Source organism: Hyla sarda, chromosome 1, assembly GCF_029499605.1.
Source record: "Hyla sarda isolate aHylSar1 chromosome 1, aHylSar1.hap1, whole genome shotgun sequence".
In the NCBI taxonomy this organism is placed as follows: domain Eukaryota; kingdom Metazoa; phylum Chordata; class Amphibia; order Anura; family Hylidae; genus Hyla; species Hyla sarda.
In genome coordinates, this window is record NC_079189.1 from 510,022,040 (window position 1) to 510,044,168 (window position 22,129).

Genomic DNA, 22,129 nt, shown 5'->3' on the forward strand with positions numbered 1-22,129 from the left:
CGAGTATGCAATAATAAAGAGAAGAAGTTCATGAAGAAATGGTAAGTGCCGACTGTCTGTACTTCTTATGCAGTTTGATGTTTATCGCTGGTTCAGTAGTCAGAGCACCACTTGATACTTTTATTTAGTGAGATCTCCTGTGCCAGTTTGGGTGCCGGATTGTGCAGTAGCAGTGCCGGATTAGGAGTCTCTTCTTTTGGATTTGCTATCTGTTAAATTTCCCATTCATATATATACATATATCTGCTTATCGTATATATCAGTTTTAAAGAGTACCTGTCACCAAACTAAACTTTTAATATATTGTTCTTCATGTAATTATAAGACACTTTGCTATTTATGTTTTGAAAGTGATTGAAAACACGGTCACTAGGTGGCTCTGTTCTTTTCCCTGCGCAAGTCAAAAAGTTAGTTTGGTCTCCTCTCGGCCTGGCAGGAGACCAAACTCAGGAAGTGCGTGCGGGGCATGGTGAGGCACAGCTCTGGCAGGCTTCAGTGATGTCACGCCTGGTGGGGAACACCCACTTTTTCCTGCTGAAGGCTCACTCAATGTGAGCAAGGAGAAAAGGTTTGATACAGAGCTTTATAAAGCTCTGAATTTTTTTTTTAAGGGCAGGAGGGGTGTTACAAGTAGTTAGGGAATATAATCTGAGTTAGTTTAGAACATATGGTTTAAAGACACGTACTCTTTAAAAAAAAAAAAATGACTATGGTCAGGTAATAAATAGGATTTAAAATATGCCTAACACAAACGAATGTCCAGCACTAGGTATGCGGATAAAATCTTTTCGTTTATTGAAGTTGCACAGGACAAACAGGTACAAGTAGTCTTTCTGACGTGTTTCGCGCTTAGATGCACTTAGTCATGATTCTATGACTAACCGCATCTAAGCGCGAAACGCGTCAGAAAGACTACTTGTACCTGTTTGTCCTGTGCAACTTCAATAAACGAAAAGATTTTATCCGCATACCTAGTGCTGGACATTCGTTTGTGTTGGATCTATTGTGGAAGCCGGGGCGGTGCCGGCAGGTCCGAGACACAGGTGTGCGCACAGCAGGAGTGAGCTGTATCTTGCTTGGATACTAAAATATGTCTAGGTTTCTAGCCTAAAGTACAGATTAAAAAAAAAACGTTCTGCTGCTTTTATTTAATAAAGGTAATACTCTATCTTAACATAAATGAGTGTTTTCCAACCTTTAGGTCTCCTTACAAAACTATAACTCCCACCATGCGGTGATAGTCAGCACACTATTGCATTTTGGAAATGCACAATTGCTAGCCATATAAGTTATTACCATTATGTCTATTAACATCTTGACAACTTACCACATAGAGAAGGTTTAGGTTATCGACTTTCCCATAACAAAGATCCAACAGACTCACTGGATTTTTTGTCGCTTGTCTCACAGACATTATCCATGGCAAAGTAAGATTTTCTAAGCTGGTTGTCTATAGGAAAATTATAAAAAAATTATATTAAAAACAAGATTGTGCTGGGATTTCAAAGCATAAATTTTAAAGTAATTTCAGTCCACAATGAGATATCTTCAGAAAAATACAATAATGCAGTCATAACCAGTCATACTCCATTCTACCTTCTATTCAGTGCATCCGTTTATTTTATACTAACTATGGAGATAAACAGGTCTATAGAAGAGCTATAGATAAAGAATGGAAGGGCATTATTTTATCGAGACATGTAGCAAAGTTGCTTCTTTAGTCATCATCTTTTTTCAGTGTTTGCCTATACAGTGGTCCCTCAACATACGATGGTAATCTGTTCCAAACAGACCATCGTTTGTTGAAACCATCGTATGTTGAGGAATCCGTGCATTGTAAAGTATAGGACAGTGGTCTACAACCTGCGGACCTCCAGATGTTGCAAAAACTACAACACCCAGCATGCCCGGACAGCCGTTGGCTGTCCGGGCATGCTGGGTGTTGTAGTTTTGCAACATCTGGAGGTCCGCAGGTTGTAGACCACTGTTAGACGAAGTTGTACTCACCTGTCCCCACCGCTCCGGACCGTCACCGCTGCCCGGGATGTCGCCGTCCATCACTGTCGCTGCGTCCCCGAGGTGTCCCCGACGCTCCGGCAAGGCCTCTGCTTCCCCGGCATCCTCGCTCTCTGTCGCCCCTATCACGTCGCTACTAATGCCGCTCCTATTGGATGACAGGACGCCGTGCACAGCGATGTGATGACGTCGATGGAGAGCGCCGACGGTGCAGGGGATCCTGAAGAGGACGTGCCGGAGCCCCGAGGACAGATGAGTGACCATCACCGGAGCTCACCGGCACCGTAGACGGCTATCCGGCGGCAGCTAAAGCAGTCAGCGCTGCCAGATAGCCGTTTATGCGATGGCCCCGACATACAAAAGTATGGTATGTTGATGCTGCCTTCAACATGCGATGGCCTCTGAAAGGCCATCGCATGTTGAAACTATCGTATGTCGGGGCCATCGTAGGTCAAGGGGTCACTGTATAGGTTAGAGAGGATTAGTCAACAGTGAAATCTGAGAAGTACAATGAGGTATGAACAGGTGAAGTCATACTTAAATAAAGATATATAAGAAACCTAGCACAGACATCAGAAAGCAGTGCACAGTGAAAACTGTAATATTAAAGGGGTATTTTACAAAAATGTGTTATTTTCTGGGGCATCATTAAAATAGAAAAAAAGGCTAAAAACTTATCCACCCCTGGTCCCCTATTCAGCTCCTTCCGGTCCCCCGAAGCTTCTGTCCGCTCCAAGACTAGCCCTCGGAGTAGGACCTGCATGCTCAATTACTGGCTGCAGTGGTTTTCTAACTTGGCCAGAGACAAAAGGCATCAAGGGACCGAAGGAACTAAACAGAAGTAGCAGGAGAACAGGGGTTGGTAGGTATGGCCTTTTTCCCAATTTTGCTAAGGTCCTAGCAATATATGAATTTTTGTTATACACCAGAATACCCCTTCAAAAGACACTTCTAAAAAGACTGAGCTTGGGAAGAACAACTCTCCCACTGTGTACAAATTACCCTACAAATTGCAAAAAGTTGTAACATTAGGCCTGAAGAGGAGTAAAGTAGCATGACATATTTGCCATTTTTGAATACCGTCATCCTAGGTTATAAATGATCAGACTCCAATTATATTCACTATATTTCAGAACTTGATTTGCAGCCTGAATTCTACTGCTTTAATCTATAGATGAAAAGACTGTACACAGAATGTGACCTATCAGAAAGAGCAGAATTCTATGCATCAGCTACCCTGGCGGTCAGAAGTCAAATATTTAACTTAATAATTCACAGAGAGGTTCTATGACCTGGCCTTTATAAACTTATTTTAATTGTCCTGACTGGGGCCCTGTCCATAGCATCTGTACATTGTTTGATGTCTTTATGTCTTTGTTGTTTCTGTTTAGGTATTTAACAGAATTTGAAAGGTTATTCTACTTAAAGTGTACCTTCAGTTATACAGCAAAATTGGTTTCCAAATAGCTGCACATGCTACAGGCTGTTCAGATCTAGGCAATAGGGGATTAGGAACCCTGCATATAAATGGGATAGGACATCACATTATTAAGGTTGGGGTTTAAACCGCACTGATCCTGAGAAACACACTTCAAAGTCCATGGTATGGCAGAATTCCTCTATTCACTTGAGGTAGCCCTGGCACTGCTCTGAAAGGAGTGCAGCATAACAGCAGCATGGCAGCCCCTTTATTCTTGGGATCAGTGGAGTCAGAGGTTACACTCCCATGGATTATAAAGCGATGGCGTATCCTGCCGAACTCCATTACTTTATAAGACTTATTTGTTTTCCTTTTAAAATAATTTTTATTTCTCACTTTTTCATATAAGATACAACATATGTTATAACCTTAATACACACATTATATAACTCTGTAATGTAAAGACAATTACACCGTGCAATCCGTAGATGGGTTGAGACAAAAGCGTATAACAATGCATGTAGAAGGTGGATTGAAAAAATAACTAAATGAAATCCTGTCTAATTTAACCTGTAGAGTAAGAAGGCTTTATTATAAAGAAGGCTTTTGGTTAGGTTTGTTTTGGGTAAGTGATTGTTGAGTTCAGATGCAGTGTGTACCATAGTTTTAGGATTACCTTCCCATCAATGGTTGAGGTCAATCCGCTCTGAAATTCATCCCCCGTTTCTGTGGAACTCAGTTTCTCCTCTTTCCTTTCTCCCTCCTCCTTTCTTCCCTCCTTTGTTATATGCCCATTAACACACTATTCACAATCTTAAAGGGTTACTCCGCTGTTTAGCGTTTGGAACAAAATGTTCCGAACACTTAGAGCCGTCGCCGGGAGCTTGTCACGTCATAGCCCCGCCCCTCATGATGTCCCGCCCCCTCAGTGCAAGTCTATGGGAGGGGGCGTGACAGCCGTAAGTTTTATTAACATCAAAAATGCATTCTGTCTAATAACACATTGTTCCCAGTGTGGACAGTAAGAGGCAGATATTTATTATTCATCATATCCCTTGTTAACGTCATCAAAGCAGAAGTTTGGGGTGTAGGGGAGTAGTTCTAGAGAAGCAGCCCTTTATGATAAAGCATGCTCACTTTTCTGAACTCTAAAGATGATATATCTGTGGTTGTACCTACAAGCTGCCTGACCACAGCACACATCTGTAAGGCTTTACTTTATGGTCTATAGGCACATATTTAATGCTTATGGTTTTGGAAAGTGAAGAAACCATTGTGCCCATAATTTTACCATTTTTCCCCCCTGCCACTCTGCCATGCAAATGCTTCTTCCTATTTTTGAGCAATGGAGATTTGTTCCATAATCTCTGCAATTGTCAGGATATCTGATGTTTTTTTATCTTCTGGCTATTCCTGTTCTTGTAGCTATGGCAGCATGACAGATAGGGGTTTATACCTTTTTTTTTAAATCTTTTCAAGACCAACGTTTAAAAGTAATAATTCAGGTATTAAAGCGGTCAGGTCCTGAGTGAGCGTTTGTGACAGCGCCTGTAGGTCTCTTGACTTTACTGAGTTTGGGGCAACTCTAAAAAATGTGGATAATAGATCCATTACCCCCACCCAACCCTTCTGGATAAAAGTTGTGTAGACGGACAGGGGTGTAGTACCATCTTGACAATGTTTTGAAGTATTGTTCTTTGTGATTAATACATGTAGTGTAGCGTCCGAGAGGATCCGTAGCTTTTTTCCCCCATAAAGAACAATTTTCATGGTAAGTATAAAACATCCATAAATACTAGTAACCCTGCCCCACCAATGGGGAGTGGGCAGCAGACATATGGCAATGATGTAACCAACCGCTGACCACCTGTTCTATAAAAGAGACTATATCAATATCTACAGTCTCTGGAAGTGGATTCAAAATTCTGCTTCCTCATATGTCCCAAAGGAGTGGGGTGGAAGTCAGAAGTTACGTCAACAGCCGTTGCCAAGACTATCACTATAGTTACACGTCAGGGCTGAACGAAGGTTAATCCCTTGCAGTTTATGAAAAGTAAACCTTCTACTTGTTTTAAGAAGTCCAAATGAATAACAACAATTAGTAATTATTACTGTATATTTTTTTGTTTTCCCAACATAACGAATACAAAACAAAAGTGTCAGATAAACACCACTATTAATGCATATTTTCCCAATGTGTTTAAGAAGTAAGGAACATGCTAAGCTGAATAACCAAGACACTCAGTAAGAAAATGAACACTGTAGGTGGTGCCCCTTAATATAGTTTAAAAAAATAGACATTAAAATATACTGTCAATGATGGGTAGCACCTCCAAAGCCAATCTATTAAATCAAAATACATTTTTCTATGTGATGGGAAATATAATACTATAAACTTGAAAGTCACTATGGCAAAGCTCCTGTTACAATATAACAGTTGCCTTCAAACTGGGCCTGCCATTCTTCGATGTCACCAGTAAGTGTAGCCTCTTTGGCGGTACCCTTTAAAGGGAACCAGTTATCACTTTCTTGCCACCTAAACTACAAGTCAGTCACCTGTGGCATTTTCTCACCTCACCAACCTTGATTGACAGATCTCTTTCTCTGGGTACAAGGAAAGATCTGTCTATCATGTCTGGCGAGGCAAGCAGAATCTACCAGGGACCACCTTGATGACTTGTGGTTCAGGCAGCATGAAAGTGATGCTAATTTTTATATTTTGAGGGCGACAGCTGTTTGTATTCACAGAAATTCATAACATAGGTCTATTATCAGAATCTTTATGATCAGTACTGCCCTGTGACTCCACAGAATACAGGTCTCTATTTATGGCAGTCAGTATTCTGCTTATATAACAGCAGATGAAGGATGACAAGCTTCGGGGAAGCTTCAGAAAAATGGGGGCCCCTTCCCAGGATGTCCTTCTCTATGATTAGATCACCCTGTCAAAAATTGATTCTGGTACTTAACCCCTTGAGGACGCAGGGTTTTTCCGTTTTTGCATTTTTATTTTTTCCTTATCACCTTCTAAAAATCATAACACTTTAAATTTTGCACCAAAATTTCCATATGATGGCTTATTTTTTGCACCATCAATTCTACTTTGCAGTGACATTAGTCATTTTACCAAAATATCCACAGCAAAGCGGGAAAAAAATTCATTGTGCGACATTTTTTAAATTTTCAGGGCTTCCGTTTCTACGCAGTGCATTTTTCGGTAAAAATGACACCTTATCTTTATTCTGTAGGTCCATACGGTTAAAATGATACCCTACTAACATAGGTTTGATTTTGTCATGCTTCTAAAAAAAAATCATAACTACATGCAGGAAAATGTATATGTTTAAAATTGTCATCTTCTGACCCCTATAACTTTTTTTTTTTTCTGCGTACGGGCCGGTATGAGAGCTCATTTTTTGCACTGTGATCTGTTTTTATCGGTACCATTTTTATATTGATCGGACTTTTTGATTGTTTTTTATAAATTTTTTCATAATATAAAAAGTGACCAAAAATACGCTATTTTGGACTTTGGAATTTTGCGGTTTAATTAACGATATATTTTTATAGTTCGGACACTTCCACACGCGGCGATACCACATATTTATTTTTATTTACACCGGTTTTTTTAATGGGAAAAGGGGGGCGATTCTTACTTTTATTAAGGAAGGGGTTAAATGATCTTTACTTTTTTTCACACTTTTTTTTGCAGTGTTATAGCCCCCCCTAGTGGCTATTACCCTGCACACACTGATCTGCTACACAGATCATTGCCGTGCATTGACACGGCAAAGATCAGTGTTATCGGTGGCCGATTGCTCAAGCCTGGATTTCAGGCTTGGAGCAATCAATCGCCGATCGGACGTGACGGAGGCAGGTAAGGGGACCTCCGCTCGCCTTCTAGCTGATCGGGACATCGCAATTTCACCGTGATGGTCCCGATCAGCCCGACTGAGCTGCCGGGAAGCTTTCATTTTCATTTTAGACGCGGCGGTCAACTTTGAATGCCACACCTAAAGGGTTACTAGTGCGCGGCACAACGATCGGTGCTGCACGCCATTAGCACAGGGTCCTGGCTTTCAGTAGCCCCCGGGACCGACCTGGTATGACGGCGTGACCCCGCTTTATATACCGGGACCGGGCGCAGGGTGTACAGGTACGCCCTGCGTCCTTAAGAGGTTAAAGTGTATAATAGGCAGAAGACGCAAATATAATTTTGTGCACTTATCTGCTTCTTTGTAGTTTCTATGATTGATACTTTATCTTAGTATATGCACCCCGCAGGTGTCATTATTGCTGGAATACTGAGGACTGCTGCCAGTTCTGCATAAACGTATGTATTAAGGAGGAATCTGTGTTTGGAGTATGCTGAGTGAGCTCTCCCTTTTCTGTCTATATATAAAATGTTGACCTTGCAGCAAAAACCAAGGGGCTGGTGCTGATCTGTTGGATCACACCATCCTGGTCAGTAAAATAGGACTAACATTAGCTAGAGCCAACTACTCATGGGTTTTCTTATGGTAGGTATGCCCTAAATTAAGGTAAATGTAATAGCCTAATGCAATAAGCCAGGTTCACCAGAGGTGAACCTAAGTTGTAAGTCCTCACTGTAAATCCCACTTGTAAAACAAAGTAACGTCCAAATGAGTTAACCTGACACACCACATGAATACTTCTAACTGGATTTGCAGATGAAATCATGTTTCAATAAATGCTTCAATAACTGCTAGCTCAGTTTGGGAATGGCAGGTTAAGGAAAAAAACAGCAACCTGTGTTTGTGCTTTCATGATGTACTGCCAGGCATGGATGAAGCGTAAATAGAGCTAGATGCCAGCTTCACCGTAAAGAAATTATGAAAATACTTTTTTACAGTTAAGCATATTTGCTGCTTGCTTTAGTGTGTAAGCCCTTTATATTACAGTTCAAAACACATGGATGTAAGTGCTTGCAACGCTGGCCCTTCTCCAGTGTTTCCTTGTAACAGTAACGTTCCCCAGTTTTCCAATGGCCTAACACGACTCTGTCCAGGAAAGTTAACTCTACGTCCAAACTTTCACCTTTTCAGCTACGATTGTTCACAAAGTCAAAGCCAACAACCATTTCTTAAGCTTAGAAATTGGCAAGTTGTGTTTTATTCTATCTGCCTCGTAAAATGTACAGAAATAAAAGTTAACAAAACAAAAACCTGAACAGAATAAAAAATTGTAGAATTTGTAGCTACGGCACGGAGGCCCATGTGCTGGGGCACTGCTCATACAGCAATTCTCTTATATACCTGATGACAGGAGTGGTCTGGTGACATAGCAGGGTAGCTGTCATTGTATTGGGCATCAGATATGATCTATCCAATAACCCTTAGCAAAGCTGTGAAAAATTTAGGTTTGCAAACCGCTTCCTTGAACGAAAATTCTATAAATATTGGTCAATAAATCCAACTGAAATATATTATAAGAGTGTGAAAAATCTTTTCAATATCTTCTAGGCTAAGATATAACCACTGAATGTCACAGGCGGAGATCCTGCATGACTTAGAGCTCCTGGCAATAAGACATCTAGTTTTGATATCTGGGAGGCACAGTGCCCCAGGGATGTGGAAATTCTATCGCCCGACGCCCGGGACAAGTAGTTTTGGGCGCCGGGCAGGTGAATTGTTTATAGATTTAGCCCTGTATCGGGCAGGGACAGACAGACTTCCCCCTTATTTTTCTTTAATGTCGGTGTGAGGTGCAGGAGCGGATGGAAGTCTCCACCTCACACCGGTGCTCAGAGTGTAAGGAGGGGGCGGCGGCCTCCAGCTGACTGCAGAGTCCCCTTATCTCCCCTCCTGGAGGATGGACGGAGCTCAGAAGACACAGCAGGGGGAGAGAAAGGATGTTGACAGCTCCGTGCACAGCTCCATCCCCCGCACACAGCTCTATCCCTCCCCCCTCCCCTGCTCTGTCTAGACAGGACCTAATCCACCACGGGGCGGTTGCTTGTTTGCACGGGGAAAACACAGAGCAGGGGGGAGAGGGGGAGGACGGAAATCTCACCTCACACCGGCCGGGACTACAGCTCTGATGTCCACTCATGGCGGCTCAGGTGAGGAGGCAGAGAATACAGGCGGCGGCAGGAAGGGTGGGTGTATATGTATGGTGTGAGTGTATGTGTGATGTGTGTATGTAATGTATGATGGGGGGGGGGGCAGGTGTATGTATGATGTGTGCATATGTATGGTGTATATCAGTGTTTCCCAACCAGGGTGCCTCCAGCTGTTGCAAAACTACAACTCCCAGCATGCCCTGGGCATGCTGGGAGTTGTAGTTTTGCAACAGCTGGAGGCACCCTGGTTGGGAAACACTGGTGGACATGTATGGTGTGAGTGTATGTGTGTATAATGTCTGTGTGTGATGTGTATGTAATGTATGATGTGTGTATAATGTCTAAGTGTGATGTGTGTATGTGATGTATGATGTGGGGTGGGCAGCGGCAGGTGTATGTATGATGTGTGCATATGTATGGTGTGAGTGTATGTGTGTATGTAATGTATGATGGGGGGGGCAGCGGTGGGTGTATGTATGATGTGTGCATATGTATGGTGTATATGAATGGTGTGAGTGTATGTGTATGTAATGTATGATGGGGGGGGGGCAGTGGCGGGTGTGTGTGTGTGTGTGTATGTATGATATGGGGGGGCAGTGGCTGGTGCATGTATGATATGTGTATATGTATGGTGTATATGTATGGTGTGAGTATGTGTGTATGTAATGTATAATGTGTGGGGGGGGGGCAGTGGCAGGGGTGTGTGTGTGTATGTATGATATGGGGGCAGTGGCTGGTGCATGTATGATATGTGTATATGTATGGTGTATATGTATGGTGTGAGTATGTGTGTATGTAATGTATGATGTGTGCATATGTTTGGTGTGAGTGTATGTGTGTATGTAATGTATGATGTGGGGGGGCAGTGGCGGGGGTGTGTGTGTGTGTATGATATGGGCGCAGTGGCTGGTGCATGTATGATATATGTATGCATAAATGTTTTGTATAGGAGCAGACGGGCATTAGGGCAGTTGTGCCATCTAATTTTATTTATTTTTAGTGGCACCCGCACTAAATTGCACCCCCAGAATCCCCCCCCTTCATACTCACCCGCCAACCAAGAGCCCCACGGATGCACACAAACACGCCCGAACCAAAACTACAACTCCCAGCATGTTGGACCATAACCTAAACTGTAGAACTATAAAGTACAACATGCTGGGAGTTGTAGTTTTGGTTCGGGTCAGCTGCAGAGCTATAGGCTGCATCAGGGCATGCTGGGTGTTGTAGTTACTAACTGTAATTCCCTGTATTCCTTGACACAGACTATGGCTCTGCAGCTGACACAAACCAAAACTACAACTCCCAGCATGTTACACAATAACCTTAACTGTACTATACAGTGCAACATGCTGCAACACCCACACAACCATAGGCTGTATCAGGGCATGCTGGGTGTTGTAGTTATCTAGTAACTAAATGCAACTTCCAGCATTTTCTGACACAAAATGCACCATATAAACTGGAGAAGCAGACCCCCCCCCCCCCAGTAACATAAGTCCCTATTGAGACTGAAAAAAGTGATTAAAATATTTTAAAAAGTGCGTATACATGTGAATAAGCCCCTTTCCTAATAAAAGTTTCCAATTTTCTTTCAATAAAAATAATGTACAAAAATAAACATAAGTGGTATCGCTGCATGTGGAAATGTCCAGACTATTAAAATATAATGTTAATTAAACCGTACGGTGAACGGTGTAAATAATAGTCCAGAATTGCTCATTTTTGGTCACTTCATATGAGAAATTTATAAGGTGATCAAAAAGTTACATCTAGACTTTTCTGGGCTTGTCTGGGGTGTAAGAGGATCTAGCTACAGCTCTCCTGCCTCTAATAGCCTGACATGTTGCGATCGCCTATTAAACCATTAGATCAGCGCTGTCAGCAGTGTCTAAAGGATCTTATATCCATCCCTGGTGGTCTAGTGGGGGGGATCAGACTATTTTGGTGGAAATTATTTTATCTGCCAGGACAAGTAGATTTTATTTAGGGACAAGTAGACTGTGTTCCGCTTTAGTCCCTTGGACAAGTAGTTTTTTTTTAAATTTCCACACCCCTGGTGCCCTTTGAAGAATGTGAGTGGATTTAAAGGGGTACTCCGCTGCTCAGCGTTTGGAATAAACTGCTTGTGATGTCATAACCCCGCCCCTCAAGACCTCACGCCCCGCCCCCTCAATGCAAGTCTATGGGAGGGGGCGTGACAGGGAGCAGGAACAGCTCCAGCGTTCGGAACAGTTTGTTCCAAACGCTCAGCAGCGGAGTATCCCTTTAAATCATCAGCTATATTAGTGTTCAAACATATATGCAACTATTGAAACTATTTATTATATTCATATTTATGTATGGTGAAGTGAATCTTCTAACGTCTTTGAAAGCTCTGTCTCTCTAACTTTAAAGGTAATCTGTCAACTCTATTTGCTTCATATTGCTGCAGACGCTATTGGATAGCTACTTAGGTATAAAAGCAAACTGTACCTTCCCTGGAGCTGATAGTGGTTGCCAAATAGGTAAGATCTCCTTTTCATTCTTCAGACAAGTGTCAAGGAGGTGGAGCTTGGAATGACCCCCCCCCCCCCCCATTGATTGCTCCCACCCCCTTCTTGACTGATATATAGAGCACTATACATCAATCAAAAAGGGTCTGGGAGGTGAGGGTAGGAAAGGTGGCATTCAGGCTATGCCACTTGAACTGCTCGGCTTTTTGAGATTGGGCTATAATATAAAAAAAGTGATTTCACATGTTTGGCAACCACCATGAGCTCTAGTAAAGGTACAGTTTGCTTTAATACCCTAAACACTATCCAATGGTGTCTGTAGCTCTTAGTAGTTAATAGACCTCACAGATTCCCTTAAAAACAGTTAAGGTAAGGTAAAGGAGTCTGATGAGTGGGGGAACAAGTTTTTATAAACAAAGGTACGGCTTAACATAGCATTGTCTTCTTACTTAAAGGAGTACTCCGCTGCTCAGCGTTTGGAACAAACTGTTCTGAACGCTGAAGCCGGTGTTGGGACCTAGTGATCCATAGCCCCGCTACCTCATGACATCACTCCTGAGCTCCCAGTGCCGCCTCCAGCGCTCGGAACAGTTTGTTCCAAATGCTGAGCAGTAGTGTACCCCTTCAAGATTTTCAAAATCTTGCCATTAAGTCCTTATAAGACAGCTGGGATGAATTACTGGCAATATAAGAAGTGATATATTAAAGAAAACCTACTTCTCTCATGAGGATAAAATATAACATTTACAGGGAATTTGTGACCAGGGCAGGTACCTTGTGATATGCGAGGCATGCAATGCTTACCACTGCGGTACTGCCCTTCACTGTTTTTCCCTGCATAGCAGTATCTTGACCATTCAAGAAAATAGGGGGTCCTGCTGCAAGTCCCTGCACAGCCATAGGCAGGGACTACTGCTGTGCTTGGAAAACAATTAGAGGCATAGTCTTTCCTCACTTTTATTCTCAGGATTGATTGAGGTTCAAGGTTAGACCCATACAATGATAAATCTTTGGCAAATCATAGCGATAAGCTATCACTTGGAAAGATGAAAATAACCTCTAAATTGGTTTCCTTTGAAACTTGTTTCTTGTGATCTGATAAGGTAAGTTGGACTGTGAGTGCCACATATGAGTGACGACAATCTCTATAAAGCCCTTCAGAACATGTAGCAACAGGGAATAATCCTGTCTTTGTAATCGGGGCATAAATACAGAGAGTGATGAGGCTACATTTGCACCCAGGTCCTATAGGGGGTCAACACGACCTATGCAATATAAGATCATAAGCATTATAAATATGTGTTGTAGTTAGGGGTCATGTTACAAATTTAGCATTAGTGCTTAAAGGGGCACTCCGGAGGAAAACTTTTTTTTATTTATTTTTTATTCAACTGGTGGCAAAATGTTAAACAGATTTGTAAATCACTTCTATTTAAATATCTTAATCCTTCCAGTATTTATCAGCTGCTGTATGCTACAAAGGAAGTTCTTTTCTTTTTGAGTTTATTTCCTGTCTGACCACAGTGCTCTCTGCTGACACCTCTGTCCATGTCAGGAACTGTCAAGAGCAGGAGAGGTTTGCTTTGGGGATTTGCTCCTGCTCTGGACAGTTCCTGACATGGATAGAGATGTCAACAGAGACCACTGTGGTCAGACAGAAAAGATATTCAAAAATAAAAGAACGTGCTTTTTAGTATACAGCAGCTGATAAGTACTGGAAGGATTAAGATTTTTAAAATAAAATGTCATTTACAAATCTGGAAGAAAAGTGCAGGAGCCAGCGGTATAATAAGCTTCACTTTTATTCGTAATCCATATAAAACTTCGACATGGGGTCTCAAAATACACACGATAAAACCTCCTGGATAAGCAACATGACCGTTTAAGGTCATGTGACCTTTCATCAGATGCATGATGGGATCGGGAGGATAGGAAAGATTTATACCTTGCCAGGTGAGTCAGGTGAAATACATCTGCTAATCACCAGGTACAACGTGGAAAGGTATTCGTCTCGGTCCCAACTCTGCACATGGTATCAAATACACATTGTGCGTTTATTTGCTTGCAAGAGAATCAAACAATTTTAAATTAACTAGAGAAAATTTGTGGACAGCTATTCAAAAACAAAATTTCTGCTAACCTGCAACAATTTTAGTAATGCAATATAACGTCAGACTTTAAATTTAAACCATGAGGTTGGAATGTATGCAATGCATATATATATATATATATATATATATATATATATATATCCAATAGACTTCTCTATTGTGTAAAGCTTTGATTCGATCCCCTCCTCTTTCTGGTTGACAGGTCTTCATGCCGTGCGGAGGATCGGGTGAGCTGACAATACTTGTTATAATTTACAAATCTGTTTAAACAGAAAATCAGTTGATTTAAAAATAATAATAATAAAAATAATTTGACCGGAGTACCCCTTTAAAACCATCAAATTATCTCTCCACTGGTGACTCATTTCAGTTGCAAAAATGGTAAGAAAATCAAGAATGGTTAAGGATGAATAAGGAATCTCCTTGACAAGCTAATAAAAATGACTTCCACCGTTTCTTATAAGTTTTGCAGACCTGCACCTCTTGGTAATATAAGCTTTTAGAATTTCAGATCGCAATGGCAGGAGGTACTGTTATCCCATGGAATGCATATACATCAAGGCCATATTACCACTATGGGACAGTCTGATTGGATGTCGGATCCCTTGGAATTCTACACTAATGGGAACTTGATTAGGAGACGTCTACTGTAATGTCAAGTTCCCCTGGGGTGCGGAGAGTTAATAACTAAAGACAGGTGTTTATATGAAAGAAAAAAAAAGGACTCTCTGAAAAACTGGAAAATGCCAGCTAATATCCCATAATACATATCTGGGGAGAGTGCAAAAGCTGAGCAAAATCAAACAATGGAAGGTTATATAAAATAAGAAAGAAAAGTGAATGTGTTCCTTTGAGTGAAGAGAGTAAATAACTTGGGAGCCAAGTGATCCTGTGTTCAAACACCGATTTGTTTGCATTCTTTGACATGTTTCTAAATAGTATGTTTGCATATCGACTGCAAATACTAGAGGGATGATTATGAAATGTTGAGTGGGGTTATTCATTCCATCATGACAGATTGCTGGTTGGGAATGCTAAAAACTGACATACACCAGGGGAATGTCAAACGGAGGAAAAACAGTGGCTCCGGCTCTGGAACTAAATATTCTACGTTGCTGCCGTCTTCTCCTTCCATAATCAAGTAATAATATTTGCAAAGTACCAACATTCTAATGATATAATCATATGCTTGTGTATGAGATACCTGTACACAAATACAGATGGCTCAGCTTACCGAGTCGAAATCTGATTTACAGGGGTTTCCTCGTTCCTTTTGATAGGAATTACATGGACATATGAATGCACTCACTAGCTTAGGTTTATTACAAGAATGTATTTGGAACACTGTGATGGTTGTTACTTTGACTCACTAAACAAGTTCTGGATGTTTTTCTAGTAAGTAATAACATTACAGGTTATGGATAATAGATTTATAAGCAAAGAACGTTGACCCAGGGATTTATTCTGATCGCCATATTGGGGTTGGAATTGTTCCTGCCATAGGGCAATTGGCATTAGCCTCATGGTTTTTTTTTTTTTTTTGCCTTCCTCTGGATCAACACAGTAGGGTTTTAGATTGAGCTCGATTGACTCTTGTCTTTTTCAACCTTACAAACTAAGTTACTTTTATTATAAGTTTACCAGAAAAAGTTCATACTGTGCTCCACTTAGTAGTGTCCTAAAATGATTTGCTCATGGAACACAATCATCCCTATCCACAGGATAACAGATAAGTGTCTGATCAGTGGAAGCCCCAACAAGTGGGATCCCCACCATTGACAAGAATAGGAGTAACCTGCCCCCCTTGGTTGACTAGAGCAGTGGTCTGACATGCATGCTACTGCTCCATTCATCCCTACGGGCAGCACGAAGATAGCCAGGCACTGTACTTATCTATCTTTGTCTTCCCACATAGTTTAATGGAGTGGCAGCGTGAAGGTGAAAATGCTGTTACATTTAACCAGGTAGAGCACAGGACTTTAGTTTTTGTGATCGTGGCCTGTCGGACCCCCCCAACGATCAGACAACTATCCCATATCCTTCAGATAGGGGATGATTATGTACTGTGGGCAAACCCCTTTAAAGCATATGCCCACCCGAACACTATATCTATAGGTATAACCTATATAGATTAGCTGTATAGTTTGCAGTACATGACTTGCACTTATCTAAAGCTACAGCTCATATTACAGGGATGTGGAATTCTTATCGCCCGACGCCCGGGACATGCAGTTCTGGGCGACGGGCAGGTGAATTTTTCTGGCCCTTAGTCTGGCTTAGCCCGGGCAAGCAGGGGCCGGACCTGACAAGCACGGCAATGCTCAGCAGTCTGTATGGAGCGGGCCTGTGCCCGCTCCATACTCTGCAGTCCCCGGCTGATTTCAGCAGCCTGGGGCCGTTTCAAATGATCTTTAAAATAGCATGGAGCTCTTACACTTCACATCATCTGAGGGATCTTGACGCGTTTCGAGTGCAGGATTTGAAAATAAAGCTGCTGTTTTTCCAAGTGCTGGATCATTTCTTCTTCTTACATGGGAATGCTTCCTGGTGGGCTAGTGGGGTGGATCGCACCCCTGCAGCGTGATCGCTGGCTGGACTAGGCTCTATCAACGGATCGCAAAGCACACAAATCAATGGAGTTCAACAGAACTCTATTGATCTGTATGCGGAATCTAGTGATTCCTCCTAAAAGTCTAAGAAGGTGTAAAAAAAAAAAAAAAAAAAAAAAAAAAGTTTTAATAAAAGTTGAAAAGACACACATTATCCCCTTCCAGGTTAAAAGTTCAAATCACCCCTTTTTCCTATATAAAAACACATTTAGTATCACTGTGTGCATAATTGTACGAACTAATAAAATATAACATTAAGTATCCCATATGGTAAATGAGGTAAATGTAAAAAAATGCCAAACCACAGCATTGCAATTTTTATAATATCCCAGAAAAAAAAAGAGTTAAAAAGCAATTAAAAAGTCAGATGAATACCAAAATGGTACCCATACAAAAAACAGATTATGGAGCAAAAAATACAGCCTGGTATGTGAAAAAAAAAAAAATTTAGAAAAAAAAGAAAAAGCTACAGGGGTCAAAAAATGGCAATTAAAAAAATTCAATTTTTTTTTAATTAGTAAAACATGACAGAAACTATACAAATCTGATATTGCTGTAATAAGGCGGCCTAAAGTATCAAAACAACATGTTATCTCAACCACAAGTTAAACGGCGTAGAAAAGAAAACCACCAAATTTGCAAAAGTATCTTTTCCTATTTCAATTTCACTTCACCAATTATATATATATATATATATATATTTTTTGGGTTTGGAGAATAAGTTATTGAAAAATTAAAAGGTATCATTCTAGTAGGTAGTTATGGCTCTTATAGGGCGAGGAGGAAATAATGAGAGAGTGTAAAAGCAAAAATTGGCCCGGACAAGTGGATCGTCATGAGGGACAAGTAGATTTTGCTCCGTTTTATTCCCATGGACAAGTAGTTTTTTATTACATCCCCACACCCCTGATAATACAAGACAAACCTGCACATACAGTCCCACTGCCCATCCATAGAAACAGTCCCAACAAAACAAAACACATACGGCTCAGCCGAGTGCCTATAATGTACTGTACAAGAACAGATATGTTGTTCCATTTTCAAACAATGAACACTCATTCTTTGTAAAGCCAAGTAGGGGCGGCTCGGAGGCAGCTTTAGTGCTCTGTAAGTAATAACAAGATAAGGAATGGAATGAATTTACAAATCTACTCAACTTTTTTTTGTTTGTAGGACAGGAAGTATATTATCATGCATACAGATATGTATTTCAACAAACTGCAACCTTTTGATTGTACACATGAGGCACTTTTCACACCACCATCATGGTTTCCATTAGAACAGAAATCTAGAGAAAGGAAGGAAGGCGCCTCATGTGCGGGATCAGTAGATCTTGCAGGTGGGGGTAGGGGAAGGTGATTCCCAAGCCGCTTACCGAGGTTGGTTGTGCGCCCACACACAACAAGGTTAGAAGCAGAGGAGATATGAAGGCAGGTCCACTGCAGCCCTCCTGGATAGGTGTAGAATCAAAAGCGAATGACCAGGGAGTCAGGAGTTTGTCTGGCGCAGAGAGGAACCATCAGACAGCCAAGTAAAATCAATGGATTTATTAGATGCAACGCGTTTCGCTGCGCATGCGCAGCGAAACGCGTTGCATCTAATAAATCCATTGATTTTACTTGGCTGTCTGATGGTTCCTCTCTGCGCCAGACAAACTCCTGACTCCCTGGTCATTCGCTTTTGATTAGAACAGAAAGGATGACAGAGGCATAGGTCCCAGTTACACTTTGGAAATTCCGCCTGCAGCAGCCTCCCATTGAGTCCAATGGGATTTTGCTGCTCTGTTCACATGTTGACAGTACAGTTGCGGAGCCTCCGATGTAGAATGTGATTTTGCTGGAAAATTCAACATGTTCAATCTTCAGTTGGAATCTGCTGGGAAATGTTTTCCAGAGGGGTACTCCACTGGAAAACATTTTTCTTTTAAATCAACTTGTGCCAGAAAGGTAAACAGATTTGTAAATTACTTCTAATGTAAAATCTTAGCTACTTATCAGCTGCAGTATACTACTGTCTGTCTGACTTTCTGTCTGACCACAAGTGCTCTCTGCTGACACCTCGGTCTATTTTAGGAACTGTCCAGAGTAGGAGCAAATCCCCATAGCAAACCTATCCTGCTCTGGACAGTTCCTGACATGGACAAAGGTGTCAGCAGAGAGCACTGTGGTCAGACAGAGAAGAAATTCAAAAAGAAGATAACTTCCTGTGGAGCATATAGCAGCTGATAAGTACTGGAAGAATTAAGATTTTTTAATAAAAGTAATTTACAAATCTGTTTAATTTTCTGGCACCTGTTGATTTAAAAAAAAAAAAAAAAAAAAAATGTTTTCCAGCAGAGTACCCCATTAAAGGGGTACTCCGCCCCTAGACATCATATCCCCTATCCAAAGAATAGGGGATAAGATGTCTGATCGTGAGGGTCCCGCTGCTGGGGACCCCCGCGATCTCGGCTGCGGCACCCAAGAAAACAAGGGCACGGATTGAACTCCGCTCCATGCCCGATTACTGGCAATGCGGGGCGGAGGATTGTGACGTCACACCACTCCCCCTCAATGCAAGTCTATAGGAGGGGGCGTGATGGCCGTCACGGCTCTTCCCATAGATTTGCATTGAGGGGCGTGGCCGTGATGTCAAGAGCCTCCGCCCCGCATTGCCAGTCATCGGGCACGGAGCGAAGTTCTAAATGAATGCCGGGTGCAGCAGGGAGATCGCGTGGGTCCCCAGCGGCTGGACCCCTGCAATCAGTCATCTTATACCCTATCCTTTGGCTAGGGGATAAGATGACTAGGGGTGGAGTACCCCTTTAAGCAAGGTTTCCAGAGGAGAATGCTGCAAGTGGAATCCGCCCGGAGTTTCCTTGTTGAAATTCTGGGTAGGATTTTCGTAGTGTGAACATATCCATGATGGACACCAATGTCCTCCAACTGGTTCTTTCACGGTGTCTGTCATTTTAATGGAAAGCATGGTTCAGTATTGTGCACTATTCTTCCTATTGGATCTGGCAGGACTGCCTACAGACTCCCAATGGAGTGTCTGATGGTAGTGTCAGATACTGCACTGGCTTGGCTAATACTTTAAGACCTCATATTTTCAATGATATTTGATCTACACAAACCCTTTTTTATCTTCTATCCTGCCCTTCCACAAGCCTGTTAGAGTGTGCCATTATTTGTAATACATTATGTCTGGCACGGCTATTTGCATATAAAACAAAAGCATGGAAAGACCCATTCAGAGCTTGTTGTGCCAACCTTTTAGTAGCAGGGAACTGCTGACACCAGCTTTTAGAGCAGTGGCATGTTACATAAGTATCTATTAGGATGAAACCATCTTGCGTTTAGCTGCTAATCCATTAAGTTTGCTAAACCATATTTATAGCATGAGTAGGGAACCATCAAACTAGAAATTTCCTGTTCTTCCACATCACTCGCCTGCCTTGATTCATGGATGCTATTTATAAGTCCTAAAAACCACTGCAAGTGAAAAGCAAGGGCTAGCCAGTTCTGACTATGCAAGACTGACATGGAAAATCTTTATGCTATGAATCACTAACATATGGTGGAGAGCAAAAAAATGAAGTTAAACAGCGCAGTCAATAAAGAACACACTGTGAAATTAACTAGGTTTCTAACTCATGTACAAAAGCGGAAACAAGTAAGATTTTATGGGGGACTGAGAGCAGCCAATAAGTGCAGCTGTGGAAAACATCTATATTTGGATATTACATGACTAGTCCACTTTCAACATATATTAAGTACAGTGAAAAATGCTATGTCATTAATAAGAGCGCTGGAAATTCAGATTTATTCTTGGATATTCTTCACCTAGGACAAATTGAGTCAACCTACAACCATGCCAAAACCTATATCTGGATATACAGTATGACTGCAAATGGAAAAATACAAGGTTTAATATTTTTATCATATGAAATATTTTGGACCCTAACATTTAAAAACGTATCTTAGCTACTTGCCGACTTTATCTGATGGACTAAGCTGTCCTAGGTAAGTGCAGCAGCCAAAGAAAGCAGGTTGGTCTCCAGCAAAAGCATCTATGTAACCTGTGCATGACTGTAGTAACAAATGTCACATCTCCCCCATTAATGTTGTGCTGGGGCCCAGGGGAAACATAAAAAAAAACCTGATGCTTACCTAGCCCCGATCCCCTGTAGGTCTGCTGCAGATCCTGTTCTCCTTCAGGCAGTCCAGTGTCAGACGGGATTGACAGGACCTTCCTGCTCAGCCTTCCACGGCGGCGACTGATTGGCTGAGTGCGAAAGGTCCTGGAGAACAGAAAGGTCCTTGTCGGGAGAACAGAAAAGATACTGGGACCGCATGGAGTAGAATGGGAACTGCAGCAGACCTACAAGGACCAGGGCTAGATAAGCATCATGTTTTTCATGTTTACACCGCACCCCAATTATTACTTAGGACAGTGTTTCCCAACCAGGGTGCCTCCAAATGCTGTCTGGGCATGCAGGGAGTTGTACTTTTTCTTCCATTTAGAGAGTGATGTCCATATTGTATCTATAGTGGGTGTTCTTTTCATGATCAATAATTTTCACACAACATGAAAAGGGATATCTGTATATTAATTACATTTTCCTAACCAAACCTCAGTTGTCAGGTTTGCACACATAACACAATAAGTTCCACCTAGAGAAAGAAAGAATCCAGGCCCCTTTTAAACTCTATGATTGAGCTCACCATGACCACTTCCTCTGGAAGAGTGCCATAGTTCTACTGATCTTACAGTAAAGAATCCCCATCCGTGCTGGTGTAGAAATCTTCTTTATGTAGAAACCCTAATTTTGATATTTCTGGGTACTGTAGTCCACCCATTCCATCTATTACCCTGATTGCCTGCCTATATATACTGTATATTCCATATACAGTAGGTAGATTAGTAGAACTATCATCATGTGCATCTATGCTCCTTTTGAGGCTCCCCCTGATTTTATTTATCTTGGCAGCAGCTGTCTGACACTGGTTGCTCCAGTTAAAGGGGTATTCCGGGCAAAAAATGTTTTATCCCCTATCCAAAGGGGATAAGATGTCTGATCGCGGGGGGCCTGCTGCTGAGACCCCCCTCGATCTCCCTGCAGCACCCGCATTCTATGCGGGTGCTGAATCTCCAGTTTCAGAAACCTCCGGGTTTCCAGGACTGGGGACGTCACACCACGCCCCCTCTATTCATGTCTATGGGAGGGGGTGCGACGCCCCTTCCCATAGATTTGCATTGAGGAGGCGTGGCCGTGACGTCACAAGGGGGCATGGCAAACCCCCGCAGCACGAAAACAGCGTTCGTAATATTTACTTCTGAAGTAAGTGGAGTACCCCTTTAAATGGTAGTTCTACATCATTTCCAATTAGATACAATCTATCAGGTTGCTTAGA

General features: G+C 41.9%; 1 protein-coding gene across 5 annotated transcripts in view; it reads right to left on the minus strand.

The window, feature by feature from the left end:
• Window positions 1–22,129, minus strand: part of LOC130289957 (uncharacterized) — a 131,553-nt gene that overhangs the window by 58,284 nt on the left and 51,140 nt on the right. For all 5 annotated transcript variants that reach the window (XM_056537555.1, XM_056537552.1, XM_056537554.1 and 2 more), the window contains one exon: window positions 1,328–1,450. In XM_056537555.1, coding sequence (XP_056393530.1) covers window positions 1,328–1,450 — 123 coding nt within the window. The remainder of the gene's footprint in view (window positions 1–1,327; window positions 1,451–22,129) is intronic.